At 35.4% G+C, this 13,631-nt stretch overlaps 1 protein-coding gene across 1 annotated transcript; it reads left to right on the forward strand.

Moving 5' to 3' along the window:
* The first annotated feature begins 4,328 nt into the window (after positions 1-4,328).
* LOC108336986 (receptor-like protein EIX2) lies at positions 4,329-7,589 on the forward strand. The gene is made up of 2 exons (XM_017573425.2): positions 4,329-7,027; positions 7,281-7,589. Exon 1 carries the CDS (start codon positions 4,361-4,363, stop codon positions 6,998-7,000), a length of 2,640 nt encoding a protein of 879 aa, XP_017428914.1. The 5' UTR covers positions 4,329-4,360; the 3' UTR covers positions 7,001-7,027; positions 7,281-7,589.
* The last annotated feature ends 6,042 nt before the right edge of the window (positions 7,590-13,631 follow it).

Genomic DNA, 13,631 nt, shown 5'->3' on the forward strand with positions numbered 1-13,631 from the left:
GCATGGAAACTAATTGGCTTCAATTAGTGACTAAGCTTCCATCACTTTCAGTCCTCAATATGCGTGTTGTCAACTTAAAGACTTGAGTTTGTCTCTCCAGTATGCTAATTTTACTAAACTCGAATTTCTAAGTCTTTCTGCAAATGAATTTAACTCAGAGTTGCCTAACTGGTTATTCAATCTTAGTTGTGGTATTTATTATTTAGACCTTAGGTCAAGTTTTTTAATAGGACATCTACCTAAGGTTATTGTATGTATACTCATATCCCACTTTAATCTTTGATTTTGACTCGGATTGGATTCCACCTTTTCAACTTGAGGAATTAATACTTGGGTTTTCAAATCCCGACCTGCGTGGTTGTATACGCAACGATCTATTGAATGTTTATATATTTGGGATTCATCATTTGAGGCTCCAGGCAGATTTTGGAATTTGGTATCATCAGTGATTGAAATCGAATTACAAGGCAATTTGATAGACGGGCACATGTCAAATGTGTTTTTGAACTCTACATACATTGATATATAATCTTATGGTTTGAAAGGTTGCTTGCCTCAATTATCACCAAAGGTGGTTTTTGTCTCGTTATCAGGAGAATTTATCTAACAACAAATTAGCAGGAGAAATACCAAATGAGATAGGAAACATGAAAAACTTAGAGTCCCTCGATTTTTCAACAAACCAACTTGGGGGAGAAATTCCTCAAAGCTTATTCAAATTGTCCATTTTGGGTTACTTGAACCTGTCATTGAATAATTTGACAGGCAAAATACCATCAGGCACCTAACTTCAGGGATTCACTGCACTTAGTTATATGGGCAATCATGATCTTTGTGGATCCCACTTACCAAAATCTGTTTTCAAGATGATAAACTTAAAGACACAAAGCTTGTAGACGAAGACGAAAATCAATCAAAATTTTTTGCATGGTTTTACATCGGAATGGAATCCGGATTTGTGACAGGTTTTTCGGGAGTTTGTTGTGCTATTTTCTTAAACAAAAAGTTGAGGCATGGTTTCTTCAAGTTTCTTTATGACTTGAGATAATTGACTTCATGTCATGGTGGTCGTCAACATGAATTCATTCCGTTAAGTTCAAACAAATTCCATAACAATAATACTGGTTAGTAAAATTTCTTTTATACATTTTTTTAATTCATCTTTAGTTCTTCACTATCACTAAAACGTTAGTTCTTCATTTATTTTTTAAATATAAGTGAATTGAGTCTAGCAGAAAAAACCTAGTTTTCTCAACTCACATATGCCATAGTGGTATCTTAACTTTTAAGTTTTTCTTTTCTTATTTTTAAAATTCTATTTTCCTTTAATCGCTTAAAGTAGAGTGAGTGAGTAGATCAATTTTCTTTATTTTTGTCGAATCTTATTTTTGATTTATCAAAACTGGGTTGATGAAAAACAATTGTAAGAAAAGTGAAAATATATTAGAATAATGAAAATAAGAACAATTAATTTAAGATGTTTTATGGTGTATTCAAATTTTTAAGTAGAAAAATTTCATGATAATGAAGCCTTTGTTATTAATTTATTTATTCTTACAAAAATTTTTTTATTATCTTATATCTTAGGAATTTTTCATTATCAAAAAGGGAAATCATCAAACGTAGAAGAAGAGAACATGGTGTAGTTCTTATGACCAAACTACAAACAATGTCAGCACTGATGAGCTTAATATTTAGATTTGTTTATTATTAATAGTTGGGGTATGTTATAGTTTGGTTTTTAAGTTGTGTTGATGGTTTTCTAATTTATCTTTTCCTTTTCGTTTGTTATGGGTTATGCAAAAACAGTTACGTAAGTGTGTTGATCTTTGTAGCATTTAAGTGAAAGTATATGCTGTATGTTTTATAAAGCAAAAGTGGATCCATATTAACTTTTCTTAATATCAAAGCACTAAATATAGGTGGCAATTTCAATAATTTAATAAATAAATAAATAATAATAATAATATGTTGTAGAAGCTGACAATAAAAGAATAAAGATCACGAACAAAGGATTTTCCGAGGCATAGAAGAAAGAGAAAAAATGAAACTAATAGAAGAGAATGAGAGGAGAGTGGTTTGTGATGATGATCTTTGGAGAAAATGAAATGCTCTATTTATAGAGCAAGAAAAGGAGTGATCCAAGGAAAAGATCTGGTGGAAGAAGCTTCTCGAAATCGTACCTTGTGGATGAGTGAAACCACTATTTGAACGTGATGATCCTGATCGAGACTTGCAGAGAATGGTATTGATCACTTGGAGTTGAAACTTTCCAACATTTCTTGCAGAATGTAAACAACCAAACCAACTTAGATATTTTGCAACATTAGTATAATGGCACTGTAGACACTCCTTTTTATAACAATCCTCCATATATTGTAAAATATATATATACATAAAAGATGAAAGAGATAGAAAAAAAAATTATCCTAGTTTTTATAATATGTAATGCATCAAAACTGGTATAACAAGTTATATAAATCAGTTCTAAATCAAAAAATTTAACATATAGTGTAATTGGTATAACAAGCTATATGAATAAAAAATACTTGTATTAAAAGTTTATCAATCACAATACAACTTTCACGATCTTTACATTTATCAAGCAATTTATCAAACAATAGCTTCTCTTGCTTATTACATACACTTCAAGTACACCTTCAACATAAGAGCTAGAAATTGAACTGTCATAATAATTTGTTTCTTGATAATCGAGAATGTGCTCACAAAAAAATTAATTGTTTCTAGAGGAATTAAATTGAAGTCTGGTATTGATCAATTTGATGAACTGTAGTTTTGTCTTTACATAGCCTTTTTCTCAGGAGGTCGGTGATAAGATTACCTTTTCCCTCGATATTTTTTGTGGGATACGTGAAGGGTTTTTGGATTGTTGTTGATTAATATCGGGGAACTTTAATGATATGATACTACCTTTGACTTTCTGTTTTTTCACGTAATTGGTTAATAAAAAAGAACCAACTCATAACCACTGTGGCCATTATCAGAGAGCTGAGTCTTTGACCAATGCAAAATACACAACAAAACACAACATAGTGGCAGCCTTTGCGATAGTAAATTAGTCTGCAATATCAAGGCTCTGTTTGTAGCCTGCACTCTCTCTCTAAATATACACATACATTAATTTTCCTCTATATTTCTAAGTTACTTGGTTCTTTTGCAATAATTAGTTACAGTGTTTGAAAGTATGTTTAATGAAACACTGTCAACGTTTGAATGAGCTACAGAGAGAAAAATGTGGCATCTAAAGCTTATAAATGCATCATACAATACTCTAGATTAGCATGGTGTGTAAGGATGACAAATAATGTTTATCTATTACTTGACCTACAACAAAAACCAGACCCATTATTTGTTCCATCCAGTCAAATATTCATTTAAAAAATAATAGTATAGCTTTTAAAATTTGAGAGTATTTATGATATTTACAGATATTTAAAAAAATAATAATTTGTATATTTTTAAAATAAAATCAAAATAAAATTAAAAAATATATATAATATAATATAAATTAAATTTTAATTTTACATAAATTTAACTTAATAAAATATAAATTAAATTTTAATTTTTTAAATAATGAAAACTCTAATATGATATCACATTTAATCCATTTTTAAGAAGATATTAAATTATTTGTTACTTTTTATTTGCGGGTACTCGTTTAAAGCATATAATTATAATCCATATTTTATCCAGGAACATGAACATTTTTGTCATCGTTATTTGTGTTTGAAAACATATTGAAAAGGTAATTTATTTATTTTTTGAATTTAACTTTTTTGAAAGGAAAATAAATTATTTGAATAAGAAAATTAAAAAAACGAAATTAAAAAATTTTAAAAAAATATTTCAAATAACTTTTTCAGACACCACCATCACATGCACGTATATATACCACAGGCATATAAATGTATACACACATTCTTATAACGTGTACAAACACATTCTTATATTGGATTGGTAAATCAATAACAGTAAATTCACATTTTTGGGTGGTTAGGGGTGAACTCATAAGCTATATGATGAAATGATTCAGATGCCAAAGTAACTTTGCAACCCCAAAGTAGCTAAAGTAGCTTTGAAAAGTTATGTTTTTTCTTTTTCCAGACAAAAATTCAATTCATTGAAACAATCGCGTAAAGTAACTTTGCAACGCCAAAGTAACTTTGAAGTGAGAAAGGAAGGAACCACTGGTGTTACAAATTTACTTTTAAAAAACATCTTAATCCGATTATTAATTAAATACCCCAATCACTATAAATATATAGTTTCTCTCCATTATGATCAAGCCATTCACTTATAATCATTTCTCTTCAAAGTTCATTTAATTTCTCTTATAATCATGAGTACATCTCCCTCTCAAAATGCAATCATTTTTTCGTGGTTGCTATGGGGAATCATGTTCAACACTGGCTTGTGCAGCTTTGACACTCGTTGCAACCAACAAGATATGCATGCTCTCTTAAACTTCAAGCAAGGAGTTACAGATCCCTCAGCTGTCCTTTCCTCATGGACCACTCAATTAGATTGTTGTCATTGGAAAGGAGTCATCTGTAGCAACATCACTAGTAGAGTCACTCGAATCACTCTCCCATGTTCTACAACTCTTCCAAGTTACAGGGACGAAAACGATAAATCACATTGCCTTACAGGTTCCATTCACCTCTCCTTGTTGTTAGTGGAGTTGGAATTTTTAGATTACTTGGATTTGGGAAACAATGACTTCTTAGCATTACAATTTGATTATCTGCATAATCATAATTGTCGCAATCTATCTATAGCTACTTCTTCTCATAGTCAGTGTGTCAACTCTTCAACTCTTAGTCATCTTGATTTATCACTTAACTGGAATCTTGACATCAATAACCTTAAATGGCTTCCCTATATTTCCTCACTGGAATATCTTAACCTCCGTGCCATTGATCTTAGCAAGGAAAGTAATTGGCTTCAATTAGTCACCATGCTTCCATCACTTTCAGTCCTTAATATGTGTGATTGTGTGCTTAAAGACTTGAGTTTGTCTCTTCAGTATGCTAATTTTACTGCCCTCCAAGTTCTTGATCTTTCTCTCAATGAATTCAGGTCAGAGTTACCTAAGTGGCTATTCAATCTTAGTTCCACTGTCTATATTTTAGACCTTAGCTACAATTCTTTAATAGGACATCTACCTAAGGATTTGTTAAATCTTCGAGAACTGGAAGACCTGTTTATGCCAGCCAATAACTTTGATGGACCCATTCCAGATTGGTTAGGTGAATTCAAACATTTAAAAACTCTTGATCTTGAAGCAAACATGTTTTCTGGATCTATTCCTACAAATTTGGGAAATCTATCAACCTTGATTACCTTGTCAGTTGCCTCAAATCCATTGACAGGAGTTGTGTCTGAGAGAAATTTTGCCAAATTGTCAAAATTAAAGTTATTGTATATATACTCATATTCCACGTTAATCTTTGACTTTGACTCGGATTGGATTCCACCTTTTCAACTTGAGGAATTATGGCTTGGGTTTTCAAATCCTGACTTTCCTGCGTGGTTATATACACAACGATCTGTTGAAAGTTTAACTATTTTACAATCATCATTTGAGGCTTCACACAAATTTTGGAATTTTGTATCAACAATTAGTCAAGTCCGAATGCAAGACAATTTGATTGACGGGAACATGTCAAATGTGTTGTTGAACTCTACATTCATTGCTCTATCATCGAATGGTTTGAAAGGTTGCTTGCCTCAATTATCACCAAACGTGGTTTTTGTCATGTTATCAAATAATTCATTATCAGGAGAATTGTCTCCCCTCTTATGTGGTCATAATGTGTCGAATGGGAAAAACAATTTGTTGTATTTGGACATATCATTTAATAATCTATCTGGAGGACTTACGAATTGTTGGAAAAATTGGAAATCTTTGGTTGCTATTCACTTGGGAAGCAATAATCTATCAGGAAAGATACCTCCATCACTAGGCTTCTTATCTAATCTCACCTCATTCCATTTGCATGAGAATAAACTACATGGTGACATTCCTCCCTCATTGCATAATTGTCGTTCTCTATTGGTCTTTAATGTTCGCAATAACCAATTATCAGGAAACATACCAGATTGGATATCTCAAGGTGTATTGGCTCTCCAATTAAGGTCCAATCATTTTAGTGGTAAAATCTCAACACAAATATGTGAAATGTCTTCCCTCATTGTGTTGGATATTGCACAAAACACAATCTCCGGTGATATACCCAGTTGCTTTGGTAATATCAAAACCCTACTTTTCAACAATGTCTCACGCCACAAACTTTCTTTTGAATTTCCTTCGTTACGTCCTGGTCGTTACTACTTCAGCGCTGACAGTCTTGAATTGGTTACTAAAGGTCAAGTATTAGAATATGAAAAAAACCTACACTTTATGACCTTAATTGATATGTCAAGTAACAATTTGTCCGGAACAATACCTCCACAAATGTTTAGTCTCATTGGATTGCATTCGTTGAATTTATCCAACAACAAATTAGCAGGAGAAATACCAAATGAGATAGGAAATATGAAAAACTTGGAATCCCTCGATTTTTCAACAAACCAACTTGGGGGAGAAATTCCTCATAGCTTATCCACATTGTCCTTTTTGAGTTACTTAAACCTGTCATTCAATGATTTGATAGGCAAAATACCATCAGGCACACAACTTCAGGGATTCACTCCACTTAGTTACATGGGCAATCATGATCTTTGTGGACCTCCACTTACCAAAATCTGCTTTCAGGATGATAAACATAAAGACACAGAACACGAAGACGGAAATCAATCTGAATTTTTGCCATGGTTTTATATAGGAATGAAATCCGGATTTGTGACAGGCTTTTTAGGAGTTTGTTGCGCTATTTTCTTAAACAAAAAGTTGAGACATGCTTTCTTCAAGTTTCTTTATGACTTGAGATATCGACTTCATGCTGTGGTGGTCATCAACATGAATCCTTTTCGTTAAGATCAAACAAGTTGCATAACAATACTGGTTAGTATAAATTTTTTTATATGAATTTTATTTGAATTTATCTTTAATAATAGTTTGTTCTTCACTATTACTAAAATATACTTTAGTTCTTCATTTATTTTTTAATTATTGATTATTCTTTATATGTTTTTAAATTATATAGTAATATATATCTATCGAACTTATTTGAGAACATATATTAAAATAAGTGATGATGAAGCCTTTCCTATTAATTTAATTCTTCTTATAAAATTCTTTCATTATTATATCTTAGGTATTTTTCACTCATAAGAAAGGGGAGGAGTGACCAAGCTTAGGGGAAGAGAACATGGTGGTGTAGTTCTTACAAGCAATGTCAGCATTGATGAACATAATATTTAAATTTGGTTGTTATTAATAGTTGGTGTATTTTGTTTTCTTTGAGCTACAGTGATGGTTTTCTATTTGGTCTTGAACGGATGTTGATATCTGTTTACGGATGTTGATATTCTTTTAACACTCCAGCGAATACCCACATTTGTTACAGTGATAGGTTTATATATTAATAAAAAATGTAAAGAATGCGGACCACCTTCAACAACCAGACGAAGCTCTCCCATCCTGTCCCTTCTCTTTCTTGCACCACTCCAAAGTTTTTTTGTTACTTTCTCTAATCATTGGAGAACCTTCTTACACCACAACGAATCAATGTTATCTCCAACCAAACAAACTACAATATCCCCACGCTACACCACCACAGTTTTAACAAACAAAAATTAGAGAGAGAAAAAGATTCAAAAGGATTTCATTTAACGGAATCAGTGAACTATTATGTAGATGTATTGATATAGTAGTGGAACCACTAAAGAAAGTGGTTGGTTGTTGGGTTATAAAATAAAAACAGAAATTAAATATTATTGAGGACAAAAAGGGAACGGGGAGATGGAGGGAGTGATGCATGGTGATTAGAGGTGTCATTTGAGTCCCTGGTCCATGGGTTGACCCTGACCCCTTCTAAAATCAAGCCCAAATTTTCTAGCCCGTTTAATAGGGGGCTTTTTAAAAGCCCCAACCCCTAAAGCCCCACATAAAGTGGGTTGGGGTAGAGTTAGGATGGGGCTAGGCCCCAAACTAAATTAATTCACTTTTAATGTTTTTTTAGTTATTTCTTTTATTTACTTTACAAGTTCAATAATTTCCAAAATTTACATGATATTTAATATCTTTTTAATTAAATATAAATGTATAAATATTGATTTTATAAAAAATTATTTAAAATAATTTTTTAATTATAAGTATATTTTAAATATATAATTTTATTATTTTGGAAAGTTAAAAAAGAAAATTTTTATTATTATTTTTATTTAAAAGAAAATGAAAAAAATTTCAAAAAAGAAATTATAAAAGTAACACAGTTGAAAATTCCATTTTTCAATAATCGAATTCTGATATCTATATAAATATTTGAAATATTAATTATGGATAGATTTTAAATTCAAATATACTGATTGGATGAATTTTTAATATCAGTGTAAAATTTTTATTTTTTATAGTTTGTCATATAAAATTCTTTTGTTGAATGTTTTGTATAGATATATATACATTAAAAAATTAAACCACAAACTTTAAAATTAATTTCACATAATAAAAGAACTAACTTTTTAGTGAAAATCCTTGTTAGGCAAAATTGTTATAAATATCATATATGTTAGTATACAACATCTAGATGTAATCCTAGTGGTTATAAAATCATATTTTTTTCTAACCTTTTAGATAAATTAATATTCTAAAATCAGATTTATCTTTATCCAATAAAGATCGATTTTATTGAATTATTTATCATAATTGAGCCGATTGTAATAAAAAATAATTAAATAATAGATACAATATTTTTAAATAAATATAATGTTATAATTTATAATACTAAAATTAAAATTATTATTGTATTTAATTATTAACATATAAAATAAATAAAAATTATAATAATTATTATAATAAATCCTGTCGAAACACCTTAATTTCCAAATTTTGTTTTGATTATTAATGGTAATAAAAATTATAATAGTTATTAACTGAGAACTTGAATGGTCAAATTTCGACAAGATTATATACATTACTAAAATGAATTTTGTATTTATCAATTTGACCATTGAATTTTTATTGTAATTGTTTCGTACGAGACAAAAATACTTATCTTGTTGATGAAATTTCACGTAGGGATGATGATTCATGTAGTGTATTACTTTATTGAAAGTTTCCGGTGTTGATCCAAAGTAGCAATGTCGAGACCGAACGCTCGTCTTGGTTCCTTGCAGTTTTAGTGGGATGTCGCTCGGCCCCACGGTGGGCGCCAAAATGTTTCGGCAGGATTTAGAACCCTAATCCAAAACATTCAACGTTGTCAGCTCCGACGTCCAACTGTGCTGTCTTCTCTCTTCTCCTTGTCCGAGCCGCGGGGGAGGGTGCCTGCAAAAGACACTCCGACGCTCAAGTCTGTGACTTTAGCGTAATAATCTTGTAATCAAGATTTAGATATGAGAGCTCTAAGTTCAAGTTCTCAGTTAAAAGTTAAGTTAAGTTACCTGTCTCCTTTGCCAGAAATATATTTATAAATTATAAAGAGCTTACCGTTGGGTCTAACTCATTAACCACCAATGAATGACTATTAATTATCAATAAATGATAATTATCCTCATTAACTTCCCGGCAGTTATCACCATTAATTACCTTAACGGCTGATCTAACCGATCGGTTCACTGATCTGAGAGGTATCATCGGTCGGACTGATTTTACCGATCGGTTCATTGACCTGCGAAGTATCATCGGTCGGACTGATTTTACCGATCAGTCTATTCTCCTTGCGTTTGCCCGATCGGCTGTGTTATGACACATCTGACCGGTTATCTACCCTCGGTAGAGGCACACGACACTCATCTGCCTACCCTCGGTAGTAACAAACCCCGCGGTCGGCTACCTACCCTCGGTACAACACTCTCTGCGGTCGGTTGCCTGCCCTTGGTAGTAACACCAGCCCCCCAAGCCTTAGCAAAGTACATTTGCGTAGGGTTTGAAGTGACCTGCGAAGTATCATCGGTCGGACTGATCTTACCGATCGGTCGGCTATGAGCCCATAGTAACATAAGCCCCCCAAGCCCTAGCAAAATTTGATATTGCGTTGGGTTTATAAAGTTATATCGATCGGTAGTAGATTTTACCTGAGTTTATATTCACGCTAGCATGCGTTCTTTATCTCCCGAGCGGGTTTTGCGCTAATAGTTCCCCGACCAAGGCGAGAGTTCACAAAAGAGCTTGCTTGAGCTTGCTTTGCCGCATGATTTAGGTCTTAGGAGCTCTCTAGAAGCGTGCCCTAAGACCAAGGTGAGAGCTCACGAAGAGACTGCCTCACCCGCTCGGTGTGAGAGCTCACGAAGAGACTGCCTCACCCGCTCGGTTTAGGTCTTAGGAGCTCTCTAGAAGCGTGCCCTAAGACCAAGGTGAGAGCTCACGGAGAGACTGCCTCACCCGCTCGGTGTGAGAGCTCACGAATAGACTGCCTCACCCGCTCGGTTTAGGTCTTAGGAGCTCTCTAGAAGCGTGCCCTAAGACCAAGGTGAGAGCTCACGGAGAGACTGCCTCACCCGCTCGGTGTGAGAGCTCACGAATAGACTGCCTCACCCGCTTGGTTTAGGTCTTAGGAGCTCTCTAGAAGCGTGCCCTAAGACGAAGGTGAGAGCTCACGAAGAGACTGCCTCACCCGCTCGGTGTGAGAGCTCACGAAGAGACTGTCTCACCCGCTCGGTGTGAGAGCTCACGAAGAGACTGTCTCACCCGCTCGGTTGCTCAAGGTGTGCCAAGTAGTTTGTATACAGAGTCCTGTTATCTGCACCGAAGAAAAAACAACATACAAATTTCGAACGATTAGAAAACTGTAGCTGAATTTAGTTTGAGTTGAGACCGGTCGTGACCGCTCCGTCAACAATATTGAGGCCGGACGTGACCGGTCGGTCAAAAATGACGAGGCCGGACTTGACCGCTCGATCAAAGATGACGAGGCCGGACGTAACCACTCGGTCCAAGATGTCGAGGCGAGACGTGACCGATCGGGCAAAATGTTGGGACAAGACGCACTAGCCAGTAAGACCGTTTGGCCAAAATGTTAAGGCCGGACGTGACCGTTTGGTCAAAATGTTGATGCCGGACAAATTGTTGGGGCGAGACGCACTAGCAAGTAAGACCGTTCGGCCAAAATGTTGAGGCCGGACGTGACCACTCGGACAAATTGTTGGGGCGAGACGCACGATCAACTAAGACCGCTCGATCAAAATGTTGAGGTGAGACGCACGAGCAAGTAAGACCGTTCGGCCTTGATATACCTGCTTTAGAGTCTTATGACCTACAAGATAACAAAAATATAATTTATGTTTAAATAAAAACATCCATTTCTCCCAAAGATCGAAACCCCATCTCATGTAGTCGTCCGACGTTTCTTGGGTATAGTTGGAAGCTAACGGTTGCTTGCTTCTCTCTGTCTACGCATTTTTGCTTCTCCACTCATTTTAGTTGTTGAACGTCACAATAATTCATGAGACAAGCAAAGGAAGCAGTAGGAGAACATAACATGTTTTTAGAAAATAAGCAATAATTACTCATTTTTTCTGAAATCAATCTGAGTAAATAAGAATATTGGCTCAAGTCGCCTCTAGACGCTGCCTGCAACCGTGATATCCAAGCCCGCATCCGATGCAGCTCGACGCTTACCACGGCCACAGCGGGAACCTCCGCACCCACTTCCAGCGACCTCACATGGATCTCGCACAAATGTGGTCCTCGAGATTGACGAAGGTGGCGCCGGAAGCAATTTCTGAAATGGTCTTGGAAATTTCCCCAAACCGGATGAGCCGAAGGAGGTGTTCTTCAATTTCATAATTAAATCCAGTAAAGTCAATCAAAAATCAATGACAATAAAAAAGGGGAAATGTTAACAAAGATGGAAAGCAGTGATGCACGATCATCGTCGAGGAAGTCTGGCCGCTCGGCACGGCGGATGTCGGGAGGTTCAACCGAACGGCGTGACAGATGACCCAGGTAAGGGCAACCTCGGGGTTCCTGGCGCGATGCTCGATTTGGCATTCATAGATGCCGTTCGGTCAGGCGATGAACATGGAAAGGCCATCATCAGTGAAGAGCGGGTTAATGGAGGGACCAGAATGAGTAAGCGGCCGTTGATGCAAAGGCCACCAAGGTCGCCAGCTGCACGGTCCCCGCCGGATTTGTGGTAACCAACGCATTCAATCGGATATTGAATTAAATTAGATTATTAAATAAAGAATAATAAAATAAATTTAGGATAATGAGACGTCGGAGCCCTCCTCCTGCAAACGGACTCACGCCATTGAAGAAAGAGAAAGGAATTTGGAATCGCGCTCTGAATCGTCTATAATATGTATATGTGTGAAGGAACTTCACTTGGAGGATTTCAATATCTCTAGCACATCAGATTTTCACATCTTCCAATTGTGAGAATGGTAGCCCGGCTGATGGAGCTCTCCATCTAAACGCCTTCATCGAGCTTTAGTAGCCCTGACCGGATGGTTGTTCTAGTTCGCGGCACAAGCTTCCTTCTCCTCTTTCTTCCAGAATAGCAATTTGGGTTTTCAGGTTCTTTGGGTTCTCTGTTAATTCATGATGGAGGGTTTTTCTCGCGGTGGCGGTTGAGGTGGTTGCCCCTGGGCGCATCCTTTGTGAATAAAAAATGGGCCACGTCTGGCTTGGTGGTACCAACTACGGAGGGAACGACCTGTCACCACGTTCATGAATATGGTCACTAGAGAGCAACCTGTAGAATCGACAGAAACTTTGGCAGCAAAGCCTAAAAAATTATTTAGCCCAAAAGCCCAGGCTCAAAGAATCACATAATATTATATATAAAAGTACAAATACATGAAACTCCAGTGGTATTACGTATAATTATTTATTTGATAAATAAAAGGTTTGATTTGAGAAAGCTGGAATCAAATAAAGGAGTTAAACAAAAGTGAAATAATAGGGTATATCCTGATACCGGATCATTATTTTGTATATTTTGAAAGTTCCAATTGGTTTGGCCTTGTATGATGATAAAGATCCATATATTGGCAATATTTCTCAGTGGAAAATGCGACGTAAACATTACTAAAATGAATTTTGTATTTATCAATTTGACCATTGAATTTTTATTGTAATTGTTTCGTACGAGACAAAAATACTTATCTTTTTGATGAAATTTCACGTAGGGATGATGATTCATGTAGTGTATTACTTTATTGAAAGTTTCCGGTGTTGATCCAAAGTAGCAATGTCGAGACCGAACGCTCGTCTTGGTTTCTTGCAGTTTTAGTGGGATGTCGCTCGGCCCCACGGTGGGCGCCAAAATGTTTCGGCAGGATTTAGAACCCTAATCCAAAACATTCAACGTTGTCAGCTCCGACGTCCAACTGTGCTGTCTTCTCTCTTCTCCTTGTCCGAGCCGCGGGGGAGGGTGCCTGCAAAAGACACTCCGACGCTCAAGTCTGTGACTTTAGCGTAATAATCTTGTAATCAAGATTTAGATATGAGAGCTCTAAGTTCAAGTTCTCAGTTAAAAGTTAAGTTAAGTTACCTGTCTCCT

Source organism: Vigna angularis, chromosome 7, assembly GCF_016808095.1.
Source record: "Vigna angularis cultivar LongXiaoDou No.4 chromosome 7, ASM1680809v1, whole genome shotgun sequence".
Lineage (NCBI taxonomy): Eukaryota > Viridiplantae > Streptophyta > Magnoliopsida > Fabales > Fabaceae > Vigna > Vigna angularis.

What these genes read in the sequence shown, in the direction of transcription:
- LOC108336986 (XM_017573425.2), top strand. Translation starts at nt 4,361, where the DNA reads ATGAGTACATCTCCCTCTCAAAATGCAATCATTTTTTCGTGGTTGCTA.